Raw genomic sequence first — 24,221 nt, forward strand, 5'->3', positions numbered from 1 at the left:
AGGGGTTAAGATGCAGACATTGCTGCCACTGTGCCTCACTAATGAACTTCTTAGAGGGGCTGGCCTGCTCATTGCTGGTAAGCATGGCAAGCTGGTTAAATGGTCCCGGTGTGTCAATCCTTATTCTCCTCAAACTGAGGACATGTCAAATCCAATCTTTCTGCAAACTCTTTAATGGTAGGGAAGTTGCTTCTCTTCAGCCCCCACCAGCCCAGCTCTCTCATCACGTTTGCCCTTACCTGACATTTTTAAGCATGTAAAGGACTTCGGAGGGCAAGTGGGAATTCTTCACGTCAAACTCCGTTAAATCTGCCTCGAGCAGAGAGGGTGGAGGCTCCTTCGGCTGCAGGGTGGGTGACTCCTTCTTGAACCGCAGGATCCTATAGGGAATAAAGCAGAACTGGTTCACCTCGAAACAAGGCCATCGGAGGAAAGAGGTCCCTTCATCTTCTTCCTCCCCATTTAAACTCACACAACCCACAGGTCCCTGCATTCCCCAATACCTCTTGGCCAAGGACAATACTTTGGCCCTTTTCCGCATCCGCTGCCGAGGGACCGTGTTTCCAACCAGAGAGTTTGGTAGAGTTGTAACCTGGAAAGGAAGAAAGGTTTCCTGAAGGAAAGAGATCTCAACCCACAGAGGAACATACAGGAAAAAGGCAACCAAGCTGGGATTTTACCACGGGCTCTATTCAGTGTTAGTTTCAATAAATCTACCCTAAGTAGGTCTAACTAAGATCCATTCATTTTAATGTGTCTACCACAAGGAGAACTTAATTGGAGTCAACCCCAAGGCATTAGAGCCTCAGCCTGTCCCTGGTACAAATAAAGAAAGGACTGAAACAATGGTGGTAAGCAAAAAACGGAAAACAGGACATTTCCTTGATCTAAAGTTCCAGACAGAGAAATGCATCCAACTCAATTCTACTCAGAGTAGACTCACTAAAAGGAATGAACCTAACTGAGATATGCACAACCTGGTCCAACTTATAACAGAAAGAGAAAAAAAGAGATGGCAGAAAACTGCAGAAAGAAGAGATGGTGGAGCAAACTGGAAGAATGAACATAGGAAGCTGCCAGTCAGACTACCGGTAGATCTTGCTCAGTATTGTCTATACTGACTTGGCAACAACTCCCCAGGGTTTCGGGCGGGAAGTCTTATCTAAATCCTAGCTGGAGATGCCGCTAAGGATTGAACTGGGGCCTCATGCATACCACTGAGGTACAGCCCTTCTCGAAAGAATGAGAAGCCCAGCGATGGAATGGTAAAGTTTTATAGCTGTGATAATTCAAGAAATAACTCCCTGGTGAATGCTGTGGCTGCTGGGAGATGTAATCCAAAACCTCTAGAGTGTACCAGGCTGACCAAGGTTGATTAAGGCCTTATATTTGCAGTGTGTTTGATTTTGACATGTTCCTTCCAAACAACGCTCTCTATCCATGGCTTTGGAGGCATAACTGAGTTTCCAGCATTAGAGGACATTTCTCCTTCGTGTGCATTATTGATAGATGATATTTCAGCAGCATGTCGGCAAACCGTTACCTGCGAAGGGGGTCCTTTCGCAACCAAGGGCATCTGCTTGGAACTGCAACAATGGTAATATATTGAGCACCATCTATTGGAGTGCCATGTGTACTGCAAATGAAAGCAGGCTGCCATGGCAAATCTACTAACCTATTTTCCCAGGCTCATTCTGCCCTAATAAAAAAAATCTACCAATAGAAACACTGATGTGGATTTCAGAAGCGCTTCATGGTTGACTGCTGAGCTCCCAGATTTAACAACTTGGGGGATTTAGTACAGTGGTGCCCTGCAAGACGAATGCCTCGCAAGACGGAAAACCCGCTAGACGAAAGGGTTTTCCGTTTTTGAGCTGCTTCGCAAGACGATTTTCCCTATGGGCTTGCTTTGCAAGACGAAAATGTCTTGCAAGTGTTCCGATTTTTTTTCGCTCCCCCCCCCTTTTTCTAAGCCACTAATAGCCTTTTAGCCGCTAATCCGCTAAGCCTTTAATAGACGCTAAGCCTTTAATAGCCGCTAAACCGCTAATAGCGCTAAGCCGCTAATAGGGTTGCTTCGCAAGACGAAAAAACCGCTAAATGAAGAGACTCGCGGAACGGATTAATTTCGTCTTGCGAGGCACCACTGTAGTTGAAGCAGCCGTCATTCCCTCTAGCTGCCAATTTGAGTTCTATCACATTCTGCATTCAGAGGGCCTGGAAACTCATGGGAATCCCAGGGATACATGTCTGTGCACGATCCTCCTGTATTCTCCCCTGTGCCACTGTATGTGTGCAATCAGATTAATAATGTTGCTGGTTACTTAGCAACTACAAACTCCCTCCCCTTCATAATTCTAAGAGTTCTCTGTGACGCTTTCCGTAGTTAAGTTACAAGGGCTGAATATAAACTCAAAAGACTCTCCCCACCCTCCTTTCAGAGGTGTCCTACTGAAAAGTGCTTTACAGGGCTGGGTGCTGGACTTTTTGCAGAAGTATTATAGCAGAGTCAATGGAGAGCAAAGTGCAATTCACCAGGACAGCACACAGACACAAAGCCAATCTTTCAGCACTTTTTTTACCTCTAGAAGAGATATGGGGCAGGGACAGAAACATGCATGATGAACCCAGCAAAGGCCAGCCCCATGTCAAGACAAGAGCATCATCAGTCTGAGCTTGCTGTTAGCCTCCAGCTGGTCACCAGCAACCTTACCTTGCGCATGATCTTGCGGCCGTAGAACATGACTTTGTCTCTCTTACGGAACCTGTACTGAGGCACATGTGGCTGAGGTTGCTCTGAAAGAGAGAAGGCTCATCATCCTGTAGTCCCTTTGTGAAGAGTGAGAGCCTAAAACACACAAGCGCAGCTTGCCCGCTTACCCCTGTACAGCTAAGCCACTGCCCTGGATGGAGAGAAATGTCAGGCCAATATACTCTAACCTCTCCCCCTGGGGCAGAATGTTGAGAGGCCCATTTATGTTTTGAGATGTTTGTAGGCTCCAACATTTGGGGGGGGCTTCTGACAAGATGCCCTCAGTAGACATCCTCCTGACCACTGTCATTACCGCCTATTTGCTTGCTTATTTCCTCTGGACCCAATCCATAAAACTGCCCAGATGGAGAGACCAAGGCACATGGAGGGTGTTGTTTCCTCACTCTTGTTACCACCTACATGCTCAGAAAAGGGCAGGTACACAGGTGCCATCAGCAAGGCAAAGAGGCAGGACCACCAGCATGGAGGAGTCATGAGCCAAGCTCCAGGTGCCCAATGAGGCCAGACCCTACCACCACGTTTCCATAGTTTATGATGAAAGCACACTTCCAGGGCATGCTCCTAATAGGATGGTTTTTAATGCTACTTCCAGAGGTGTGAACTCCAAATCCCAGCAGCCCCAGCCAGAATGGCTAAGGGTCAGGGATGATGGGAGTTGTAGTTCAACAACATCTGGAGGGCTACAAGTTCCCCACCCCTATTTTTGATCATAAACAGAGAGTAGATAAGAAGACAAGAAAGTAAGAAGTAGTATGCTGTTTGCTTTTTCATGTTACCCCTATAGTAAGAATTCACAGCATGTTTTTGTTAGCTGCACATCTTGAGTAGATAAAAAGCACCGAAGGGGAGCACTGAAACCTCCTCTGGCCTGAAGAGAAGCTGGACTCAATCCCACACTTACTCAACAAGTAGGTGGTGGAGCTCTGTGCTTTATTGACATGCTCTTTTGAGCATTAATATGGGATCACACTGCACACAAACCCCCCCAAATTCTATGACAGCACGTCAGCTCTCAACCAAAGTGATCCGACTTACTTGATTGCTTCACCTTCCTGTAAACAAAATACACAGCGATCCCAATGAGCAGCAGGGCAACTGTTGCACCAATGATTATTCCAGTTAACTGTGGGAAGAAGAGACAAGGGGAGTCTTAGGCATTGACATTCTTCTCCACCTAAGCCCTTTCCTCAAGCCGTACTAGGAACACAACGTTTCTGGGGAGGAAAACATCTGTTGCAGCTGGCAAAGTCAACCAAACAACTAATTATTATTTGCTCCATTTATTTAAAGTGTGATTTCTAAACCATCCTTCATCAAGAGAGGTGTCAGGGTCATTTACACATCTGTCTTTCTGAAACATGGTGGATAACATTTTTCATCCAGAGGGTTGCATTCCCTATTGGGCAACCTTCTGGGAATCAAATGCCAGTGACATGTGACACTTAGGCCATTATTGGATACAACCCTATATTTATTGTTTTGTCATCTTCAGTTTTGCACTTCCCCTCTAAATACCTTTTCATAACTGACTGTCAGAATTGACTGTGCTGTTGTGCTTTGGTGAGTGTGACAAGTTTCAGCCATCCTTCTCAGCCTTAGAACTGGAGGGCAGGGCAGGGATGTTGGTTTACTCAGGTCAGGAAAAAAGAAGCACTTCTTCACACTGTGTGAAATTATGGCCTTCATAACGACAGGTTGCCAATTTGAGATAGCTTTAAGAGGGGACAGAGAATTTTTTTCTCCTCTCATAACACTATAACTCGTGGACATCCAATAAAGATGAATGTTAGGACATTCTGGGCAGATACAAGAAAGTACTTCTTTGTGCAATGTATAATTAAACTATGAAGTGTGCTCCTCCTGGAGGCAGCAAAGGCCACAAACTTGGATGGTTTTAAAAAAGGATTGGACAAATTCATGGAGGATAATTCTATCAATGGCTACTAGCCATGGTGGGTATGTTCTGCCTCCACAGTAAGAGGCAGTATGCTTCTGAACACTATTTGCTAGAAATAGCAGAAGGTGAGATTGCTCTTTTCCTCAGGTCCTGCTTGTGGGATTCCCCACAGGCATCTGGCTGACCACTGGAAGAACAGGATGTTGGACAAGACAGACCAATGGCCTATTCCGGCTGCAGACTCATGTAACGTTCTTATGATTAGACATATTTATGAAGAATAAGACTAGCAATGGCTACTAGCCATGATGGTTGTGTGTCACCACCATGATCAGAAGCAGTATGCCTCTAAATATTTATGAATGGGGTACACTGCAGCAGGAGGGCACTGCTACCCATATGCTGCTTGCGGGCTTCCCACAGGCATCTGAACACCATGAGAATAGAATCCTGACCTAATAGGCCTTTGGTCTGATCCAGCAATTTTCTTAGGTTAGTTCTGAATGTGATTCAGGGGACTGTCCCTGACCCTGTGCTACATTTTGAAAGCCCCAGCTTGAAGGCTGCACACAAGCCTCCTCTTGGTAGAATGTCATGACTTAAACGTTTTGAGCTGGCCACCAAGCCCAGTTACAATGTGGGCCACAAAAAAAAGAGTAAGTCATAACACTCCTCAGCTTTCCCACAAAAGAACTTATGATTAAGTTACCATACTAAAGGCTGGTGCATTAGAGCAAATGAGGCACAGCCTCATGAACCTCAGTCTGCCCAGACAGCCCTCATGTGTCCTGCCTTCTTACTTACAACCAGTCCAGGGGATGGCACTGCCTGTCAGCTATGTCATCCTCCTAAGTCTCAGTGTTGCCCTTTTGGAACCAATTCAGGAGGAGAAGGACAAAACGAGAATTGGCTGGTTCTGTGTCTCATTGGCTCTGGCTCCACCTACTATTGGGCTCCTTGCCTTCTGCTCTACCAGTTCCAATGTGCACCAGCCACCACTACACCACTGAGGAGACACAAAGCAACATAGCTACCTTAATACGTAAGATGGCATGAAAAATGGGGAGTGCAAGACACTGCATAAAAGAAACCTGAAGCCAGATCAAGACCCAGTTAAGCTCTTTGGTGCCTTTCAGAAGCATCCAAATTAAACAAACACACAGGCTCAAACGTTACCATAGTAGTCTGCATTCGATCTTGTACGAACTGAAGAACTTGCGTTCTTAGGTCTAAACTTGAGGAGTTGACCTAAAGGACAAGAACACCAAGGGTATAACACAGATTGAAGGCAACAGCTCCCCATCCCCCAGAGATGAGTGTCTAAATGAGAGTTTACAAAGCACATGTTGGCTGAGCTCTCTAGTTAAAGAGAACTAGAGCCATTCCCTGAGAGTAAAAGAATCCAAGTAGTTGGAAAATCAGACCCTGTGCTAATGCTTTCATAGTTGCTTTAATGTTGTGTTAGGGAGGGAGAGAAAGGAACCATCTGCCTTAAATGATGTTGTCCCCCTCTCATGCTGGAGTCAGGATGGGAAAAAAAATTGATGGCTGGTACTCAGCTGTCTTGGAGTTTAGAACAGTCACTGTGGTATTATTATTATGCTATGGTCTATACCAAGGATGCCTCATCAAAAATGAGGAAGTGATTGGATTTTGGAACAAGGAGGTTAGCAAGTTTAAGATGTTCTCTCCTTCCCTTCCAGCATGGAGACCTGGGACAAGATCTAAATAGCTATTTTGGACCCACCCAAAGACTTGGTACAAATTAGCATGGTAAATACACACACTAACCCTCAATGTGTATAGTACTAAACACAGAGTGAATAGCTTCAAGTTGTTCATCTAAAACAGGGGTGTCAAACGCAAATTCATCGGGGGCCGCATCAGCAGTTTGGTCACCCTCAAAGGGCCTGTTGTATCTATAGGACTCAATATGCGCTCAATATAAAAACAAGTGGAGGTTTCCTGAATGCATGTAAAGTGGAGGTTTCCTGTGTAGAACGGCCAGCGCCGCTAGAGGGCAGACGTTCTCTGGCTTGTAGGCTGCCGCGCATGCGCTGAAGAGGCGGCTTTCTTGTGTCAAAAAAAAAAAAGCGAGAATAAAAGGTGAAGGCTGGCGGCCGGCAGCGGCTACACGGGCCACATGACAAGGTCTGGCGGGCCGGATTCGGCCCGCGGGCCTTGTGTTTGACACCCGTGATCTAAAAGATAGCAAACAGCAAGTGGGGGGGGGGGGGAAGCCTCAAGATTTTACATATCAGGATGTTTATTTAGAAACCAAATATTCCTCAAGCAGTAAGTTGGATCTAAAAGATAACACTCAGAAAACACACTCACACCATTAGGTTCATTCATTTGTATGTTTTATTATCATACAATATCACCTCTGTGCATGGCACTTTATTGAATGTGAGATATCAGGTCCCTGCCCTAAAGGGCTTACAAATCTGTAAAGTCACACAAAGAAGACAACGGAGGCAAGGGGGGAGGGGGAAATGGAAGCAGCACTGAACCAGGGAAGAATAGGCAATTATTCCAGTTACATGTATACGAGGGAAGAATAAGCAAATGTTGAAGTTACATGCACGTAGGTTTAGCAAGCATAAGACATAGTATTTACTAGCAGGTAAATACCAAATTATTCACAGAAGAAGTGGGTTTTGAGGAGGAATATGAAAAAGGAAAGAGATTGGCCAGTCAGAGGCATTCTCAAAGACAATTCCAAAGAGCACTAAAGGGGCAAGTACAGTTTTTGAGTAACATGAGTAAGCAAACCATCAGTAAACAAAGTTATGAGTTCCACTTTCTTGGATGGCAAGACATTGTGGCCATCACACCAAGACAGTTAGAAAGCAAACTTCAGTTTTAGGTTCATATGTGATACACATCAGAAGCAGGTTCATACAGCATAGGGGGAGCATTTTCAGTGTAAACAAAAGTAGTCCCTAACAGATGAAACATGGGACATTTGACATATTAAAATACAAGAGCAAAAAGATTAGGACCATCTGAAAGGTGGGTGGAAGCAAGAGGGGAACAAGAACCAAAATAGGGATATCAACAGTGGAACCAATAAGCAAGGGATGGGGAAGCTGTGACCCTCCAATAATGTTGGGCCCATTGCCCACATCATCCCTGACCACTGGCCATACTGATAGGGGCTAGTGGGAGTTTAACAACATCTGGAGAGCCACAGGTTCCCTATCCCTCCTCTAAGCACACCTAGACAGCAGAAATGCCTCTGGACAGTATTCAAATGTGAGAACAGAAGACAGGGGTTACTCTCTATGCTCTCACAATGGTGAATGGGCAGCCAAGTGTGGGTGCCTCAGGATAAGTGATATTGCAAATGAATTGGTATATTAAGCAGTGTTATAGAAATAAACAACAACTCCCTGGGAAGTGACAACTTTCTGGCTGTATGAGATCCAAATTTCAACTAGAGCACCAGCTTTCTTCTAACAGAGACCATACAAATGCCTTCAATGACGTTCACAAGCAAGGATTGAATGCAATATTCTCCCCAGTTTTATGATCCCAGGATCAAGTACTCTGAGTTGAACTATTCCTCGTTAGACCATCATGAAACATGGAGGTTTGGCTAATGGCAGCTGATAGAGCCACCCTTTAAGGACCTAAGAGAATCATGAATCAGATCTAAAGTTCACAGAGACATGAAAAGCTTCCTTACACCACATCAGGCCATCTGTCTACCCAGCTTAGTAGTGCCTACACTAAGTGGCAACAGATCTCTGGGGTTTCAGACCAAAGTCCTTCTCGGCCTAACTGGAAATTCCAAGGATTGAACCTAAGGCCTTCTGCATACAAACAACAAGGTTGTAACTAGCCACTCAGAGTGAACCCACTGAAATCAATATTAGTCATGCCCATCAATTTCAATGAACCTATTCTGAACAGAAGCAATATTGGATATAACACACATTCTATAGCACTAAGTTAGGGCGCTTGCCTCCAGGAAAATCTTAAAGCAGGACCTGAAGGCAACTTCCTTTCCTGCTTCTCTTCAATAACTTGCATTAAGTAGCATACAGCCTCTGAATTTGAAAACTGTATACAATAGTATAGTAAACCTGCAACTTACATAGGAGTTCATTCCAGCAATCTTGCCGAAAGCCAAAATTGTATACTGTTTTGGGTTCAATGGCAGGTGGGATTGCCAAAGTCATTTTTCGCAGAACCCCATGCCCTTTTCCAAAAATTTTTTTGCCACATATGTAAAGCTGAGACTGCCTGGCTGGCATTGATCCATAGCAGGGCCTTCTCTGTGGCAGTTCCCCATTTGTGGAATGCCCTCTCTGGTGAGGTGCTTCTGTCTCCCTTGTAACTAACTTTCAGGAGGAGTTTAAAACATGTGCAAAAATGCCTATGGCTGAGTGAAACTATGTCTGAATGATGTTATTCATAGCAACCCAAACACCACTAGTTCAGAGAGTGTTTTTAACTGTTTTTATAACGTTTAATTGCTTATATAATAGGCTGATGTATCTGTCACCGTGGACTCCTTGAAAGGAAGGGAATGATATCTGCCTTTTAACTTATCGTTGTTTTCAATTATCTTTTCAATGCTTTTAAACATGTTTTACTGGTAATAATATTGTCTTATTCATTTTACTACAAACAAATCTTGTGAAATAAGCAGGATATAAATGGAACAACAACGTAACTTCCATTAGTGATCTCCCCTCACCTCTCAGCCAACAAGCACATGCACACTTTATCCCCACAACAACCCTGTGAGGTAGGCTAAAAGAGAACGACTGGCCAAAGGACACCCAATCGAGCGGCTACGGCTGAATGAGGATTTGAACGCAGATTTTCCCCGGTCCAACGCTCCTAAATAACAACCACCACAACCTCGACGACGGCTGCCCCCCTCCGCTCTCTCAAGGGAGCCCTTTAAAGCCGTGCGGATGCGGGGTGGGGGGGAGAGGAAGCCCGTGAAGGGAAACGAAGCGCGGACAAGGGCGCCGCGCTGAGGGAGGAGGCCACGTACCTGCGGAGGGGAGGAGCAGATGTCATCGCTCTCCATGGCTGGGTCTCCACAGGCAGCCAAAGCAGCCTCCGGGGAGGGGAGAATGGAAAGGTGGGGAGTAAAAGGGGAGGAGGCGCTAACGGTTCTTTTCCCTGAGGAGAGAGCCCTGCGGGCGGGGGCGGTGTCAAGGGGCAAAGTTCACAGCGGAGGTCAAGTGGGGTTACTTCCGTTTGGGGGGGTTAACGTCATTTCCGTCCAGAAAGTTTCGTACTACACTTGTTACCTTTCCCAAGCTTGTGCGCTCTCTGACTTTTTTGGGACTACATTTCCCATCAGCCCAAGTAGAGCAGTCACCTTGGCCAATCAAAATTGCGATCATCCTTAAGGTTGTAATCCTTGTGCGTCCCCTCCTTCCTAGAAACCTCCAGGCCGAGACCCTTTTAAGTAAATGTTGACTCTGATTGGTCCCGAGCCTTCCCTCCAATAATCTGTCAGAGAATTGGACCTCCCCTCCAATCCCCTAATTGGTGAAATGAAAATATGGAAGACAGCGATTGGCTATGCACTTATTAGCCAATGAGAACGAGCGGCATTGATGTGTGCCTGAGAGAAGGGGGAGTAGTGCTGTAAGGTAAAGTAGGCCAGAGATCAACGAGGCTCGGGTACTTTCATTTCTCCTTAGCAAGCACCTGCCTATCTATCCATGGGGCTGTTGAGCGAAGTGACGCGGGGCCTGGTGCGCGGCGCAGACCGCACGGCCGCCTGGACGAGCAAGCGGGGCCCGCGCACTTTCTACAAGAGCCGCGGCGCGCACCCCTTGGGCTACCTAACGCGCAACCGAAAGTTTAAGCTGGTGCCGGAGAAGGTGCCGCGCCTGGTGGTGCCGGACCTGAGCGGCTTCAAGCTGAGGCCTTATGTTTCCTACCGGGCCCCCGCCGGCAGCGAGCAGCCCCTCACGGCCCGCGCCCTCTTCCAACAGACGGTCGCCTCCAAGATCGAGAAGGACGTCAAGGCCGGTACCTTCAACCTGCAGCAGCTGGAGAAGTACGGCTTCGAGCCGACCCAGGAAGGCAAACTCTTTCAGCTCTTCCCCAAGAACTTCGTGCGCTAGGACGGCGTTGGTTGCAAGTGGAAGGAAAGCTGGTGTGAAGGGGGGGGACTTCCACACATTTATTAAGCAACAAAATATTTAAGAAAAGTTAAAAAAACAACACTTGAAGTATTCACTCTTTGCAAAACATTTCATCTCTTAAAAGGAGCAAGACACCAAAGGATTGGAACTAAGTGGAAACTCTGGGGTATCTTCAATAAGTTCCTGCTTTCTTTTCATTGATGCTTGAGCCATCTCAGAGGTCTGGGCAAGCAAGCAAGGAATGTAGAAAGCCAGAAGAGCACCGCAGTTTTGCCAGCTGCTCTGTTGGAAAACTATAAGGGATACATCACACACATACCAAATCTTGTGGACACAGTCATGCAAGCAGAGCAGGAAGAATTTATGCAAGTCCCAAGTGTTGGTGGTTTTCGTTTCTGTTGTTTTTGGAAATGCTACTCAGTGGAACAATTTTACTGGATTGTTTGGAAGTTGGCATGTATAGCTTGGCATGTATAGTTGGCATGTATAGTTGGCATGTGAATCTAGGCCTCCTATCATAGATAGATATTAAAGAGACTGAGGAAGCAGGCAGCAAACATTGGTCATATTTTTGTTTAAATAAAGAGTTTATAAAATGTGGAGGCTCATTCTCTTTCTCTGCACAAAATGGCTGTATAGGTTCTAAACATTTGTTTTGCTACATAGCAGGCAATAAACTTTCAACTAGGTAAGCTGCCTATTCAGGAAAGCCCTTCAAGGTATGTCTTCCTGACCACTGAATTGATTGAAGTGACACAGTCTACTTAACAATGGGATAATCCTGCTCTAGAAGCAGTGTTCCTGAAAATAATTCTTGGGAGTCCATTATTATCGTTATGGGAGGACTTATTTTTAATGTGGAAGCATTGGCCTCACCAAATATAATTTATTATCATTTACAGTTAAAATACCAGAGCTATATTATAGTAAGTAGACTGTTGAATGTAAATTAGAATTAAGTGGAGAATTGCAAAAAAGCTATTCATTTTTAAAATATTTGGTATCAAAACTGATGCCCACTACAGTTGCAGTAATGCCAGCTACACCATTGGTTCACTGAGCAACGTACAAGTCTCACACTAATAGCACAATTAAGCCTGGCTTGCTGTGCATTGCTCCATTAGGGAGGAAAGGGCCAGTCTGCTTCTGCAGCAGCAAGGAACTACCGGTAGTTTGCGGGCTAATGTCTCACATGAGACATTGTCTGAAAGCACACAAGACTTTGGTGAGGGCCTGAAGGAGTGGAACTAAGTATGCCACCTTGGGTTTTATAATGGAATAAAGGCAATATGTAAATGTATAAAATAAAAATTATAGCATTAATTTGACTCTGGTTTGCCAGAAGCGGCTTAGTCATGCTGGCCACATGACCTGGAAGCTGTACACCAGCTCCTTCGGCCCATAGAGTGAGATGAGCGCCACAACCTCAGAGTTGTCCACAACTGGACCTAATGGTCAGGGGTCCCTTTACCTTTTAAGGCATCACGTGGTGGCAAGCAACAATACAAACATAACCCCAACACTCACATTAACTTAGTCAGGGGTCAGCAACCCGCGGCTCTGGAGTCACATGTGGCTCTTTTACACCTTTGCTGCGGCTCTGGGGCAGATACTAGCGAGGGGAGGAGGCGCATTGCGCACCCCGACACTCCCCACTGTGGCGGGCGCTGTACTGGCTGTGACGTCGCATGTTAGTCACGCACTGTCCCGACGTCACCTTCCCGCCTGCTGTCAGATCGCGGCTCCGGAGATATATTTGTTTTAAATGTTGCAATGGTTTTGCGACTCCCAGTTTATTTTTCTTCGGAAACGGGTCCAAGTGGCTCTTTTTGTCTTAAAGGTTGCAGACCCCTGACTTAGGTCCTACACCCAAAGACTAAAAAAATGAACAATTGGAAGGTTGTAACCAACAAAAGACATCACTCTTTATTTTAAAAAGATCAAAAATGTTTTTTTAATTTTGTTTACAATACTGATGTGCGTATTTATACACAAACACCCTACATTGTAGTGTCTCAAATTACAAGTCTCCTTCAGCATGAATTTATGCAGCATTGAGGAACTTGCAAGGGCCATATCAGGGTTTCAGGCAAGTACCCCACTCTTAGCACTGATTGTTGCTGGTGTTGTTCACTTCTGTGATATGGAAATGCATGAGTAATTTGTATCCCTTTTCCCCTTAGCTTATGTGTTCCCAGTAACATATTCAACCAAACCTGAAGCATAAAGCCAGAGTGATACTTTGCCTTTCCTGTGAGGGGGAGGTAGACAATAGAAGCATGAAACAAGTGCTGCTCTGTATTTTAGCATTTCCCCTCCCTCCTCAAGTTCTTAACTGAGAAGAGTTCTCCATTTAGATGGCTACTGAACAATGAGGCAAGATAAGAGACACACACAGGCTGCCACTTATTTTCAGCTGGTATCAAGAGTAAAGTAGCCTGGATGTGTTTACCCCAAGAAGGGCAAAGTAGTATGGAATAGCTTTCCTTGCTGCATAATAGATAGCAAGTCAAGTTTACTTTATTGGAAAAATAGGAGAGAATAGCATAACTTTTATTTGCTCATCCTCAGATCTCCTTGATCACATAGGGAGAGAGACCTTAACTAGGGTTGCGATACATTCAGAATTTCCCGGACATAGACGGTAATTGGCCATCAGAAACAGTGTCCAGGCGAAAATCGCTTAAACACACGGGAAAATCAGATGTATGGCAGTGTTGTTTTTGGCAATTTCCCGTAGAAGTAGCTCAACAACTTTGGCCCGAAGAAAGCTCAACAACTTTTCTGTATAGATTCTCACTTTTTGAAATATGGAAACCCTACTTTAACCCCAAACTAAGAGGAACTGCTGTCTGTAGAATATATAGTGGAATAAGAGAACTTCATCAGTGTAGTAATCTTATTTCTGCAGCAAGGAATAAAATGGATGGAGAAGGGAGAGAACATATCCCTGAAGTGTCTGAGGAGTCTTCAAAGCTCTCAGAGCGATGAAAGACTCCCAGGAATAAAGCTAGAAATCTGATATAGAAGAGGTGATAGGAACTCCATCAGGGCCTTCCTACCAAAAATCTATATCTGTCTTTCAAACCCTAGTACTAAAAAGGCCTGCTACTGAAAAAGGCAGGCATACCATAACTTTAATTAGCACAATGTTCAGGACAAAGTAGCAGTCTGGCTAGCCTCCCATTTCCAAACATGTAGGACATTATCATAAAAAGAACATGTTGCTAAGAGGCTGGTCTCTTTTTTGACTTTGACCAAGTCTGTTTCACTGTGTGCTTTGGTTTCTGAACCTTTTTCATCAGTACGTGGTCCCAGCAGGTCAAAGCTACTTTCTTCTTGGATTGGCAAGCCAGGGGTTTGATCCTCTTCCTCCAACACCACATCAAAGGTGGCCGTAGGGGATTCATAAACTATCTTCAGGTTCTGGATTTTGAGATCCACTCGCCTTGCTTCTTGCTCCATAGGAACTACAGGCATCACTGCAGATAGCTCCAGGGGGTCGCTCAGAGAAAGCCTTGACCAATCAGCTCCGTAAGCCAAGGAATTATGCAGGATATAAGAGGAAAGAACAGTGCATTCCTCTTTGTTCTCCACTGAGGGACAAGAAAGGAAAGGACAGACACATGTTAGATGACAATTAAGTTGCATAAGTAATCACCAGTTTCAACAATGGTAACCATATTCAGTTTTAAATTTTATTAAATAAGCTTTTACTCCAGTTTACCACAATGCTCTAAAACAGAGGTTGGCAACCTAAGGCCCATGGGCCAGATATGGCCCATGGCCAGTTCCATGGATCGGTGAGGGGAATCCATGGGGGTTTGCTCGGGCCCGGGCGCCATATTTCCCCCCACCAACATTTCCCCGCTTTTCCCTCACTGCAGCAGAATCTCCTCCCTCCTCCTCCTCGTATAGCAAATCGCTGGCCAATCGCCTGCTAAGGTTTGAGGCCCTGGCCAATGAGTGAGCGGTGGCTGCACATGGCCAAGAAGAGGAAGGGGGCTGGGCTCATCTGGCCAAGAGCATTTCCAGCAGCCGCTCATTGGAGCAAGCTGTTTGCCACCGCCGCTTCCACTCTGCCAAGCGCAGCTCCTGTGCCTGCCCTTGTGAGTGGTAGAGGGTGGTGGTGGCGGCAGCGGCGGAACAAGCAGCCCGAAAGCAGTCCTTTTGGGCTGCTCGTTCCTCCTCTGAAGCTGACGGTGCCAGCCTCTGCCTCTCAGCAGCACCCTAGGTAGGCAGGGGGACGGGCTGGGGGAAAGAGAAGTCCCTTCTGTCGTGTGCGCATGCACACGCGCTCACACACACACTCCAATGCACCAGGAGGTTTGTGGTGCAGTGAACCAGCCCACCCTCAAAAAAGCTTGCCGACCCCTGCTCTAAGAGCTTACATTACAAGTCAAGCATTAAGTAAAATAGGAAATAATTTATCTCTCAACTACTGTTTTTAGCAGGAATTAAACTTTTCATCTCTTCTTGCTGCTGGGCAGGAGGAACAACTTAATGGCTACTCCATATTACCTTCCACTGATTAAGGAAAAATAAATCATGTTTTTATGAAACTATATTCTGCCCAGTTATCTATTCTCAGGTAGAATGTATAAATGACATCCTCTTTAACCTATTTGCATTTTCCTTTTCAAGCATCTCCAAGCAAACAGCACAGATCAACACCAAACCAGCTCCTTAGGAGTATTATTTAAGCATTTGATCTCATCAGCAAGATGAAGTTAGGAGTGTTGGTAGCCGAATAGAATAAGAATGTTTCATATACTCTGGAAATTGTCTTTTGTCTTTCACTCCAGAAGAAGGTACTAAAAACACAGGTATATGGCTTCAGCCAGCCCCTGAGCCTTTCTCACACATCCCAGGTGCCAGCTACCAAGATCAAAGCACTCACCCATACAGCCTTGGCAATTGAGGATTTTGAAGCCATTGTGCATGCAGGCTGCCAGCAGTAAGTGCTCCTGTGTTGGATGCCACTTTAACCTCCAAACTCCACCCTGCACATGGGTGTCCGCCAGTGGCTGCTTCATATTCCGGGTATCCCACAGCATGACATGTTCATCGTAGCTGGAGAAACAAAAACAGTCCTCAGAACACCATAAGAGGTGGTTTTTCAAGGGTACAATAGAGGACTTCAGATTCCTAGCTAACCCTTACTTAACTGTTGCAGGGCAATCAATAAAGACAAAGGCCAAGCTAGAACCAAACCATGCTCTTTTTCAGGCACCCAGGGTCCCATCCATAAGTTCCCACAGTCTCTAGCACAGACACACACAAACAACCATCAGCTCACTTGTCTATCACTAACCCAGACAAATGTACATAACAAGATATATCTCAGGGAAACTCACCTTCCTGTAGCCAGCAGATCCTCCCGGAGTGGATGGCTCTGAATACTGCACACTCCCATTGTATGCCTGTCACAGAATGCAAGTCAAAGGTTAGGCAGCAAGAACCTTCATCAGATGCCCCAGTTTGAATCTGCTTGAGACAACTGCCCAAACAGTGAGGAGAGATGAGCAATGCACCCTCATCTGACAGGCTACTGTTTACCTCTCACTAGTGAAGATGGGAGCTCTCGGGCTGCTCCGGATGTCCCATCCCCGTAGCTTGCAATCATCTCCACCTGAAACAAAGAGAAAACTGATCAAGCTGTGTGACGGTATAGATAGCTGGAGATGAGACACCTTTTTCCTGTGACACAGAGCCACTCCACAAGGCTAGAAGATAGACCTCCAAAGGCAGGAAATGTTTTGTTTCCAGCTCAAGCCTTGCTGCTAATGCACATGAAGCATAAAAATCACCCAACATTATTGCCAGCAACAGTGGTTTGGTGAGCATTAGAGAAAAAACTAAGCACTTCCCATGTGTCATTTACCGCCATCAGATGCAGACCTGAATATACTATAGATGTGTTCCAGTAGTCAAATGCTGCAATCCAGGCCTCAAAGTCATGTGCCTTCCACTGTTCCAATATGTGCAGGGAGGCAGATTCATCAACGGACAGCAAGTTCAGCCTCCCTTTTGAATCACTGCTGATCAACTGCAGTGGGCAGCCACTACAAGGGAAATAGTGCAAAATAGAAAGGACAGGTTAGTCTTTAGCAGGAGGGGGAATTTCCTGTGCACAAGGCCAATCTTTTAAAAATCTTCCACAGAAACTGTCACAACCATCACTAAAAGAAGATAACTGGATTTTAAAGCATTTCCCAGATCCACTATAAGTGGTCAGTAGCAGTCAGAGTACTCAGTTTAAAACCCTGATAATGTTTGCACTGTGAGGCGCTGTGGGGGAAAACAGGGTATCCTAACATCTGCAAGCTGGATAAGATACGTGTGTGTGTGTGTGTGTGTGTGTGTGTGTGTGTGTGTGTGTGTGTAACGAGGCAAACAGCTGTGCCTTTCCCAAGGCACCCACAGCCCAAACAGCAAGCAGCTATAAAGGCTCCTGATTCCTAAGATAAAGGCAATGGGGTAATGCACTCTGAGAAGTGCAAGACCTTGCTCTGCTCAGCGTGGGCAGAAAATAGGCTGAATGGAGTAGGGGACTAGAAATATATATGCCCTCAGTGACTGCATATAGATCTCTTACAAAGCCCCAAAACAGAGCATGGAAAGGCAAACTCCAGGCACAAACTTATGCAGACTTCCATTAGACACAGCTGTCAGACAGTCCTCCCACAGCAGGGATTTTGTTCCAACTTTTAAAACACAGCAATGCTAGCACTGGGCCAATGTCTAGCTAACTGGCCTCTGCTCACCGCTGCCCTCGTCCTGTGGACCAATCAAGAGATAAGGCAAGGCATTCGGCTCCCAGGTCAGCGCTGCACAATGGTTCCAGCTTGCAGCTCTTCTACTGAAGGGAAAAGAAAACTGATCAAGGCTAGACAGGCCCAAGGAGGAACATCAGATCCAACACTCAGTTAAGAAAATACAGCTGGACCCCACTGCAGATTAAGTTTCTTCAGGCAATTCAGAGCATGTGTACAATTTCGGTCACTGTGAGCAAGAGAGACTGTTCTCTCAAGCCCTATTCACATGCCAGCCTTCACGTCCAAGGTTTTTGCAGCAGTTTCAACTACCCTTGTATTTTGTTTAAATAAATAATAACAATACATTTCTTTTTTATAAAAAAAAATTCTTTGTCCCTTGCTTCTCCCTCTTTACTGTCCCTTTGTCCTTAAGAACCTTGTGCTTAGACAATGCCCAGTTATTCAATGCCTGCAACATAAAGTCAGCACCCTCAATTGTATTACCTTTCCTAACATGAAAATACATTCAAGCTGAAGTGGAATGACCACACAGAGCTACATCCTATACCTGTCTATAAAAGGAACCGCTTTGCATAGCTATGGCTCACACTCTAACCATGAAGCTCAATTCCGGTTCACTTACCTCACTTCCTGTTAAGCGGGAGAGCTCCACTGCTCCCTTAGCATTTGCAGTGCCCAGAACAGGATGTTCTGCAATGGGAACGTGGCACCTTGAAGAAGAATGAATAATAAATACCTCTCTTTATAAATGAAATATTAACATGTGTTTAAGCACTTCATCTCCATTTCAAATGCAGTATAATAAGAGATCTACCGTATTGCCCCAAATATAAACTGCACACAAATATAACCTGCACCTTTAAAATTTAAGGGGGAAAAAGAAAAAAAGACAAATGTACCCAAATATAAAGCTGCTCCCTTAAAATTCCACAGGCCCTCACACCTGTAAATGACAAATGTAGAAGAAAATCCTATGCGTACTAGAGAGGACCCGCAAGTGGGTTAAACACCTGTTCGTAGCACCGTAAATGCAAATAAAAAATCAATACTGCACTGTAAAATACGGGGAAAGCAATGAATGGCATTAAAATTAATTGCACAACAGTCTTAAGCTCGCAAGTTGGCAATAAAACATTTTTGTTCCATTTTACCATATGTCTGTTTCAGCAGTGATATAGTAAAAGCTAATTTTTGTAGGGTTGCAAATTTAAGCCGCACTTTAACTTTTCACCGTCAAAATTTGGGGGGGAAGTGTGGCTTATTTTCAGGACAATACGGTATATACCATGTATAACACCACCCCTGTGTATAAGATGACTATTTTGGGGGACTCAAAATTGAGGAAATGGGGGGAAATTGCCCAGAGTTGTTAAGCTTTTTTTTGGGGGGGGGAATTGCCTCATCTTATATATGGAAAAATACGGTAATACATTTAATTTTTTGGTCTAGCTTCTTGTTCCTCCTGTTTTATTATGAATCGTACTTATTTTAATTTTTGTAACCTGCCTATATAATATTCACATTGTAATGTAATATTTATGATCAGTTGTATTGGATTGTGGTAATTTTTCATGTCCTGAGCTCAGTAGATATCATACTGAGCAAATAGGCTGTAAAAGACCACCGATCTGCATCACTGTTAAGGTGTAGCAGCAGCGCTTTTTTCTGAGGGTACTCAAGGGTATGCAGTACTGGCACCTTCCTCCCAAAATGTTAAATGTGTGGCACTTACTGTAACAACTTCATGGTGAATACCGGCACCTTTTTTCTTTTTAAAAAGCACTGTGTAGTGGTAACATGGGTTCAACAGAAAGGAGTACTTTGATTTAGCCACAGGCTTGCCCTCACAACGATACTGCAAGTTTGGACACTGCTCTTCCCATTTTATAGATGGGGAACCAAACCAGGATGACATGACCAAGGCCATAAGCTAGAGTCTATGGGAGAAGCAAGCCTTCAGCCCACATCCAACACTTTCTCCACAAATCCAGTGCTGGTGAAGGGTATAGTGCCCTTAGTGGAAAGTTGTCATTTCCCCTCCAAGGGAAAAAAAACTCTTTGCATATGCTCAGGGGCATCTTACCCATAGAGGCTAGTGGCGTGGGGCGCCAGGGCACCACATTCTGGAGGGCACCAGGGAAGTGGTGGAGGGTGGATGCAGTGGCCCCCAGCATCGGCTCACCACCCTCACCCGCCTCCGCCATGCCACGCCAAAGCAGTGCTGTGCCCAGAGCCTCCGTCTGCTGTGGCCACTGTGGCACAAAGCAGACAGCTGAGCCGGGAGGCGCCGTGTCCAGCCTCCGCCTCTTTCCCACCAGAGGAGCTGCCCTCCAGCCGCTGCCCGCCTCCTCCAGCCCTGCCAGCAGTGCTGTCCTCCCTAAAAAATTATGGGAAATGGGGGGTGCTGGAGGAAGCTTTGCACCACGGTGCTGGATATGCTTAAGACAGCCCTGCATGTGCTACCAAACAACATGAGGAAGAACTGCTTAGGTGTTGGTCTGGTCTTTGTCTCCAGCATTACCATTTAATGTCCAGCAGGGCAGCCATTTCCAGCCTTTGGAGCTCAGTCAGTGGTGTGAAAATTTGTTCTCCAAAGTAATACAGGTAGAGGCGGCCCAGGCGCACATGGGGCTCATTGTTCCCTTCAGGGCTCTCACCAGCCTGCAATGGGAAGCAAAATCAAAAACTATTACTTTGAGACATTGCCTTTGAGACATTCAACTACCTGCTGTCCCTGAACTACCCGTCAACTGCACAGCTAGAGAACATAAGAAATTCCTGTGCATCAGTCCCCTCAGGAAGTTTGCCCCATTGCTCTTGTCACCTCTGCTAAAGAAGACATAGGCCACTGTCATGCCTGGGTGGGAAGGAGAGGTGAACAGCTCACTTAAACTCATTTGGGAGTTATTTGGGACAAGCCAAGATATGGAAAACCAATTGAGATAGAAAACCAATTTTATTCTAGCCTGAATAAAAACTACTACTGCTATACACTTCCTGTCAAAATGATTAAAACTTAGCATATCTACAGTGTTCAAGTCTTTTCTTGTACATTATCTCAATATTATCTCATTAATCCCTGCAACAGAAACTTCAATATCACACATATTCTTATTCAAGAGGGGATGAAAGAAGAATGGTTTGCTTAAGAGCACCTTAAGCTGCAATCTTAATGTGTTTTGAGTGGTTGGTTATCTTCAAAATTACAGTATTTTATCTAGCTGGATCCTGTTTAAAACAATACAGCAGCAGGTACGCTAGTTTAATCCTGTAGTATCTGATGTTCTTGTTGGACTATTTAGTAGTGTTGGATTATAAATGGGGTTTTGACCCAAGCAAGGTTTTGAATCAGAAGGACAGCATCCCAGGCATAGGAAATATCTGGCCCACCAAATGTTGCTGAACTGCAGTTCCCATCATCCCTCGCCACATTTGCTAGGGCTGCTGGAATCTGTAGTTCAGCAACATATCGGAGAGCCAAAGGTTCCCCAATACTGCTGTATGAAAGCAAAATCAACTTTTCATTCTGCATGGAGTTGAGGTGGATGAGCCAAAAGTGGGAAGAATGAGAAAACAAGTTATAGACAATCCATCCTAAGCCTTAACATCAAAGCACCTTAACAACAACCCCAAAATATGCTTCAAGTAACTGTTAACTTGAAACTGCTGGAGCTCTTTTCACTGCATAGGCAACACCAGAAAGGGCCACTCACACTGCTGTCAGGTTTCTTGAGTTGGTAGGTGCCACATGCCAGGATGCTGTGCCAGCCCTCCACAGGGCACCACTCTACGGCATCAGCACTGTATTCTGTGTCAACCACCTGCAAGGTCTGAATCTTACACTGCAGAGCCATGTTAGTGGACACTCATCCTGGTCTGGAAGGAAGGGAAGCACAAGAAAAGCAGAATCAGCAACCCTGACATTCCAAATTGTGCATCAACTTCACACTTTACACATCATGCATCAACTTCACACTTTACATATAATCTATCTCCAGGTGGTTGGGAGAAGTCCCTCTTTTTAACTCATTCTATCCCCAACAGCAACAGGTTAAAAGAGGGAGACACCCCCCCCCACACACACACACCTATGTATCCTCCACAACCTGCAGACTATAGATTGAGGGCAACTGTAAAGTTATATGAGTATGTTTGGAAGAAGAGGCACTCAGAAGGAGGCTCTGTCCCCTTCTGAACACTCCTCCCCCCCCAACAAAAGAAAATTAATACTCCCCCACCCCACAAACTATCTCACAGTCACCCTCAAAGCCATCTCCTGGAGGGCGTGAGGATTTACAATCTCCCTATTTTAACCTACCTCAACACAGTAGACCCCCCATCTGTCGGGCATAAAGAAGCTTGAAATATTGTGGGTGGGAAAGTTGTGTTTGGAAGGGTGGGGTCCCCTAATTAATCCCACACACACTCACACAAACTACTTGACAGTCGCCCTCAAACCCACGAGGACTTGCAAAGTCCCTCTCCTAATCCACCCTAGCACAGCAGAACCCTATGCTATGAATAAATAAAGCCCCATGGATAATGGGTGTGAAGCGGGGGGGGGGGCCACACACTCCTTAATCCTTCACACACAAACACACATACAACTACTTCAGACACCCTGGAATCCAGGAGAAAGAGGCTTTAAAACTCCCCTTCTTTCAACGCACTCCTCACGCGGCAGAGCCCCGCACAATTTTATTTTTACTTATGACATTTCTAGACTGCCCTTCATCCGAGGAATACAGGGAATATTAAAACACAAAAATACATAACGTGGTAACAAACAAAAACTATAACACACACACCCCGCACACACTAGACATCAAGAAAGCCCCACATAAGGTGTGCAGGGGTGGGGGTGGGATGGCCCGTCTCTTAATCCTCCACCCCCACCCCGTTTCCCCACAAAAAAACCACGCAGGCTATCCGTGGGTCGAGGGTGAAGAAGCCCCTCTCAGCCTCCCCATCAGCACCACAGCATGTCCCACCTCACGGCCGTCCCGATTCCCGACGGAGGCGAAGCGGAAACGCGGCAGCCACCCCACAATCTTCTCCCCGCCTCTGAGGGGGAGTGAATGAGGCGAGGCGGCGGCGGGGAAGGGAAGGCGAGGCCGGGTCAGGACGATCGCTCGCTGCCGCCGCCCCCTCGGCCTTTCCCTCCTCCTCTCCAGGCCTGAGACGACCTGAAGCGTCTCCTCCTCCTCCTCTCCCTCGGTCTAGAAAGGTGGCCATTGTGAGGAGGGCTCACTCGCTCGGCTACTTGGGCCGCCTTTCTCTCCACCATCGTCACCACCACCACCGATGTTGTTGTTATTTTCCGTCCTTAACCCTAAGGCCCCTAGGGCGGGTTTCAACATTTAAAACAATTCTTTTTTATTTGTATTGTTTTATTGTTTGTTTGTTTAATAAAATTGAATGCACCGCATGATTGTGTTGTCGTTTTTTTACACAAAAATAATCCCTCAAAGCGGTTTGCAAAAAGGTGAAACGGCAGAGAATCGAGAAAAAAATTCACAACCCTAGTTAACGCAGACAACAGTGCAACACGTTAAAAACTCGCGCCAACTTTTTAAGAGACTGGGGAAGGTATTGCCTCAACAGGGAGAGGCGCCGAAGAAACGCGAAGAGCGAAGGTTGCCTGATCTCAAAAGGCAGGGAGTTCCCCAAGTGATGGCGCTGCCCGCCCGAAGCGACCAAGTACTAAGCCAATGTGGGAAATGGGTATGATGTGGCACCTGGAGCACTGCCAGCCAGTTTGGTCAGAGAGCGGCCGTTTTATTGTGACAACCCTCAAACATGGCACAGTGAAGTGTGGGGAATAACCCTATGGGGGGGGGGGGAAACCTGCCTGTTTAAAGAGTAGCAGGAGGACAAAAGGACACAATTTTTTTGTCATATGGCAGGATGTCAAATTAAGTGTACAGAATGTATAGCAGATGACTCGCACAATTTAGAGTCCACATCTATCATTCAGAAGTCTACTGCTGACTGAATGGAAATACAGTACAGATGAAAATCCCACATCTCGCCAGATATCCCTCTCTGTATACACCAATGTTTGAACTCAAAACATGGCATCTACTTCTTGCTAATATATAAATGTGCTTCTAATTTGCTTCTAATTGGACCCTTCCCCCCGACCAACCCTGACCATTCTTTTGTTTTACTGCATATTTCATACCCTCCAACATTTCTTCAATGAAAGTAGGGACATCCTATTCCATAATAATAATTTTACTATATATACTCCACACATCTGACTGGGTTGCCCCAGCCACTCTGGGAGGCTTCCAAGACACACACACACACACACACAATAAAAAAACATTAAACATTTTTTAAAAAATCCCTATACAGGACTGCCTTTAGATGGCTTGAGGGTCAGATAACTCGATATCGTGCAACATTTCTCTGATGAAAATAGGGACATCCTACCATACCTTCCAACATTTGTCCAATGAAAATAGGGAAGTCCTAAGGAAAAGCGGGACATTCTGAGGTCAAATCAGAAACAGGGACATCTTCTGTAAATTTGGGACTGTCCTTGGAAAATAGGGACATTTGGAGGGTCTGATATTTTTCTACTGCAGATTCTTGAACTTTATGAGTGAGCTGCATCTTTAATTGTTAGATTTTCATTTAAA

The 24,221-nt window shown here is 45.5% G+C and overlaps 2 protein-coding genes across 2 annotated transcripts in view; one reads left to right on the plus strand and one right to left on the minus strand.

The window, feature by feature from the left end:
• LOC309523895 (patatin-like phospholipase domain-containing protein 7) overlaps positions 1–22,930 on the minus strand; it is an 87,818-nt gene extending 64,888 nt beyond the window's left edge. The window contains exons 1-14 of the mRNA XM_082208121.1: positions 22,566–22,930; positions 21,288–21,450; positions 20,096–20,235; positions 18,197–18,284; positions 17,563–17,654; positions 16,697–16,860; positions 16,355–16,427; positions 16,153–16,218; positions 15,658–15,868; positions 5,847–5,918; positions 3,809–3,896; positions 2,714–2,796; positions 504–592; positions 240–380 (exon numbers count right to left, since the gene is read on the minus strand). Coding sequence (XP_082064247.1) covers positions 240–380; positions 504–592; positions 2,714–2,796; positions 3,809–3,896; positions 5,847–5,918; positions 15,658–15,868; positions 16,153–16,218; positions 16,355–16,427; positions 16,697–16,860; positions 17,563–17,654; positions 18,197–18,284; positions 20,096–20,235; positions 21,288–21,428 — 1,448 coding nt within the window. The 5' untranslated portion in view covers positions 21,429–21,450; positions 22,566–22,930. The remainder of the gene's footprint in view (positions 1–239; positions 381–503; positions 593–2,713; positions 2,797–3,808; positions 3,897–5,846; positions 5,919–15,657; positions 15,869–16,152; positions 16,219–16,354; positions 16,428–16,696; positions 16,861–17,562; positions 17,655–18,196; positions 18,285–20,095; positions 20,236–21,287; positions 21,451–22,565) is intronic.
• On the plus strand, positions 9,933–11,275 carry MRPL41 (mitochondrial ribosomal protein L41). Its single transcript, XM_082208120.1, has one exon. It carries the CDS (start codon positions 10,367–10,369, stop codon positions 10,772–10,774), a length of 408 nt encoding a protein of 135 aa, XP_082064246.1. The 5' UTR covers positions 9,933–10,366; the 3' UTR covers positions 10,775–11,275.
• Positions 22,931–24,221: the final 1,291 nt, after the last annotated feature.

Source organism: Podarcis vaucheri, assembly GCF_965113315.1.
Source record: "Podarcis vaucheri genome assembly, chromosome: Z".
Lineage (NCBI taxonomy): Eukaryota > Metazoa > Chordata > Lepidosauria > Squamata > Lacertidae > Podarcis > Podarcis vaucheri.

Excerpts from the sequence above, each read along its gene's own strand:
- MRPL41 (XM_082208120.1), top strand. The coding sequence starts at position 10,367 with ATGGGGCTGTTGAGCGAAGTGACGCGGGGCCTGGTGCGCGGCGCAGAC.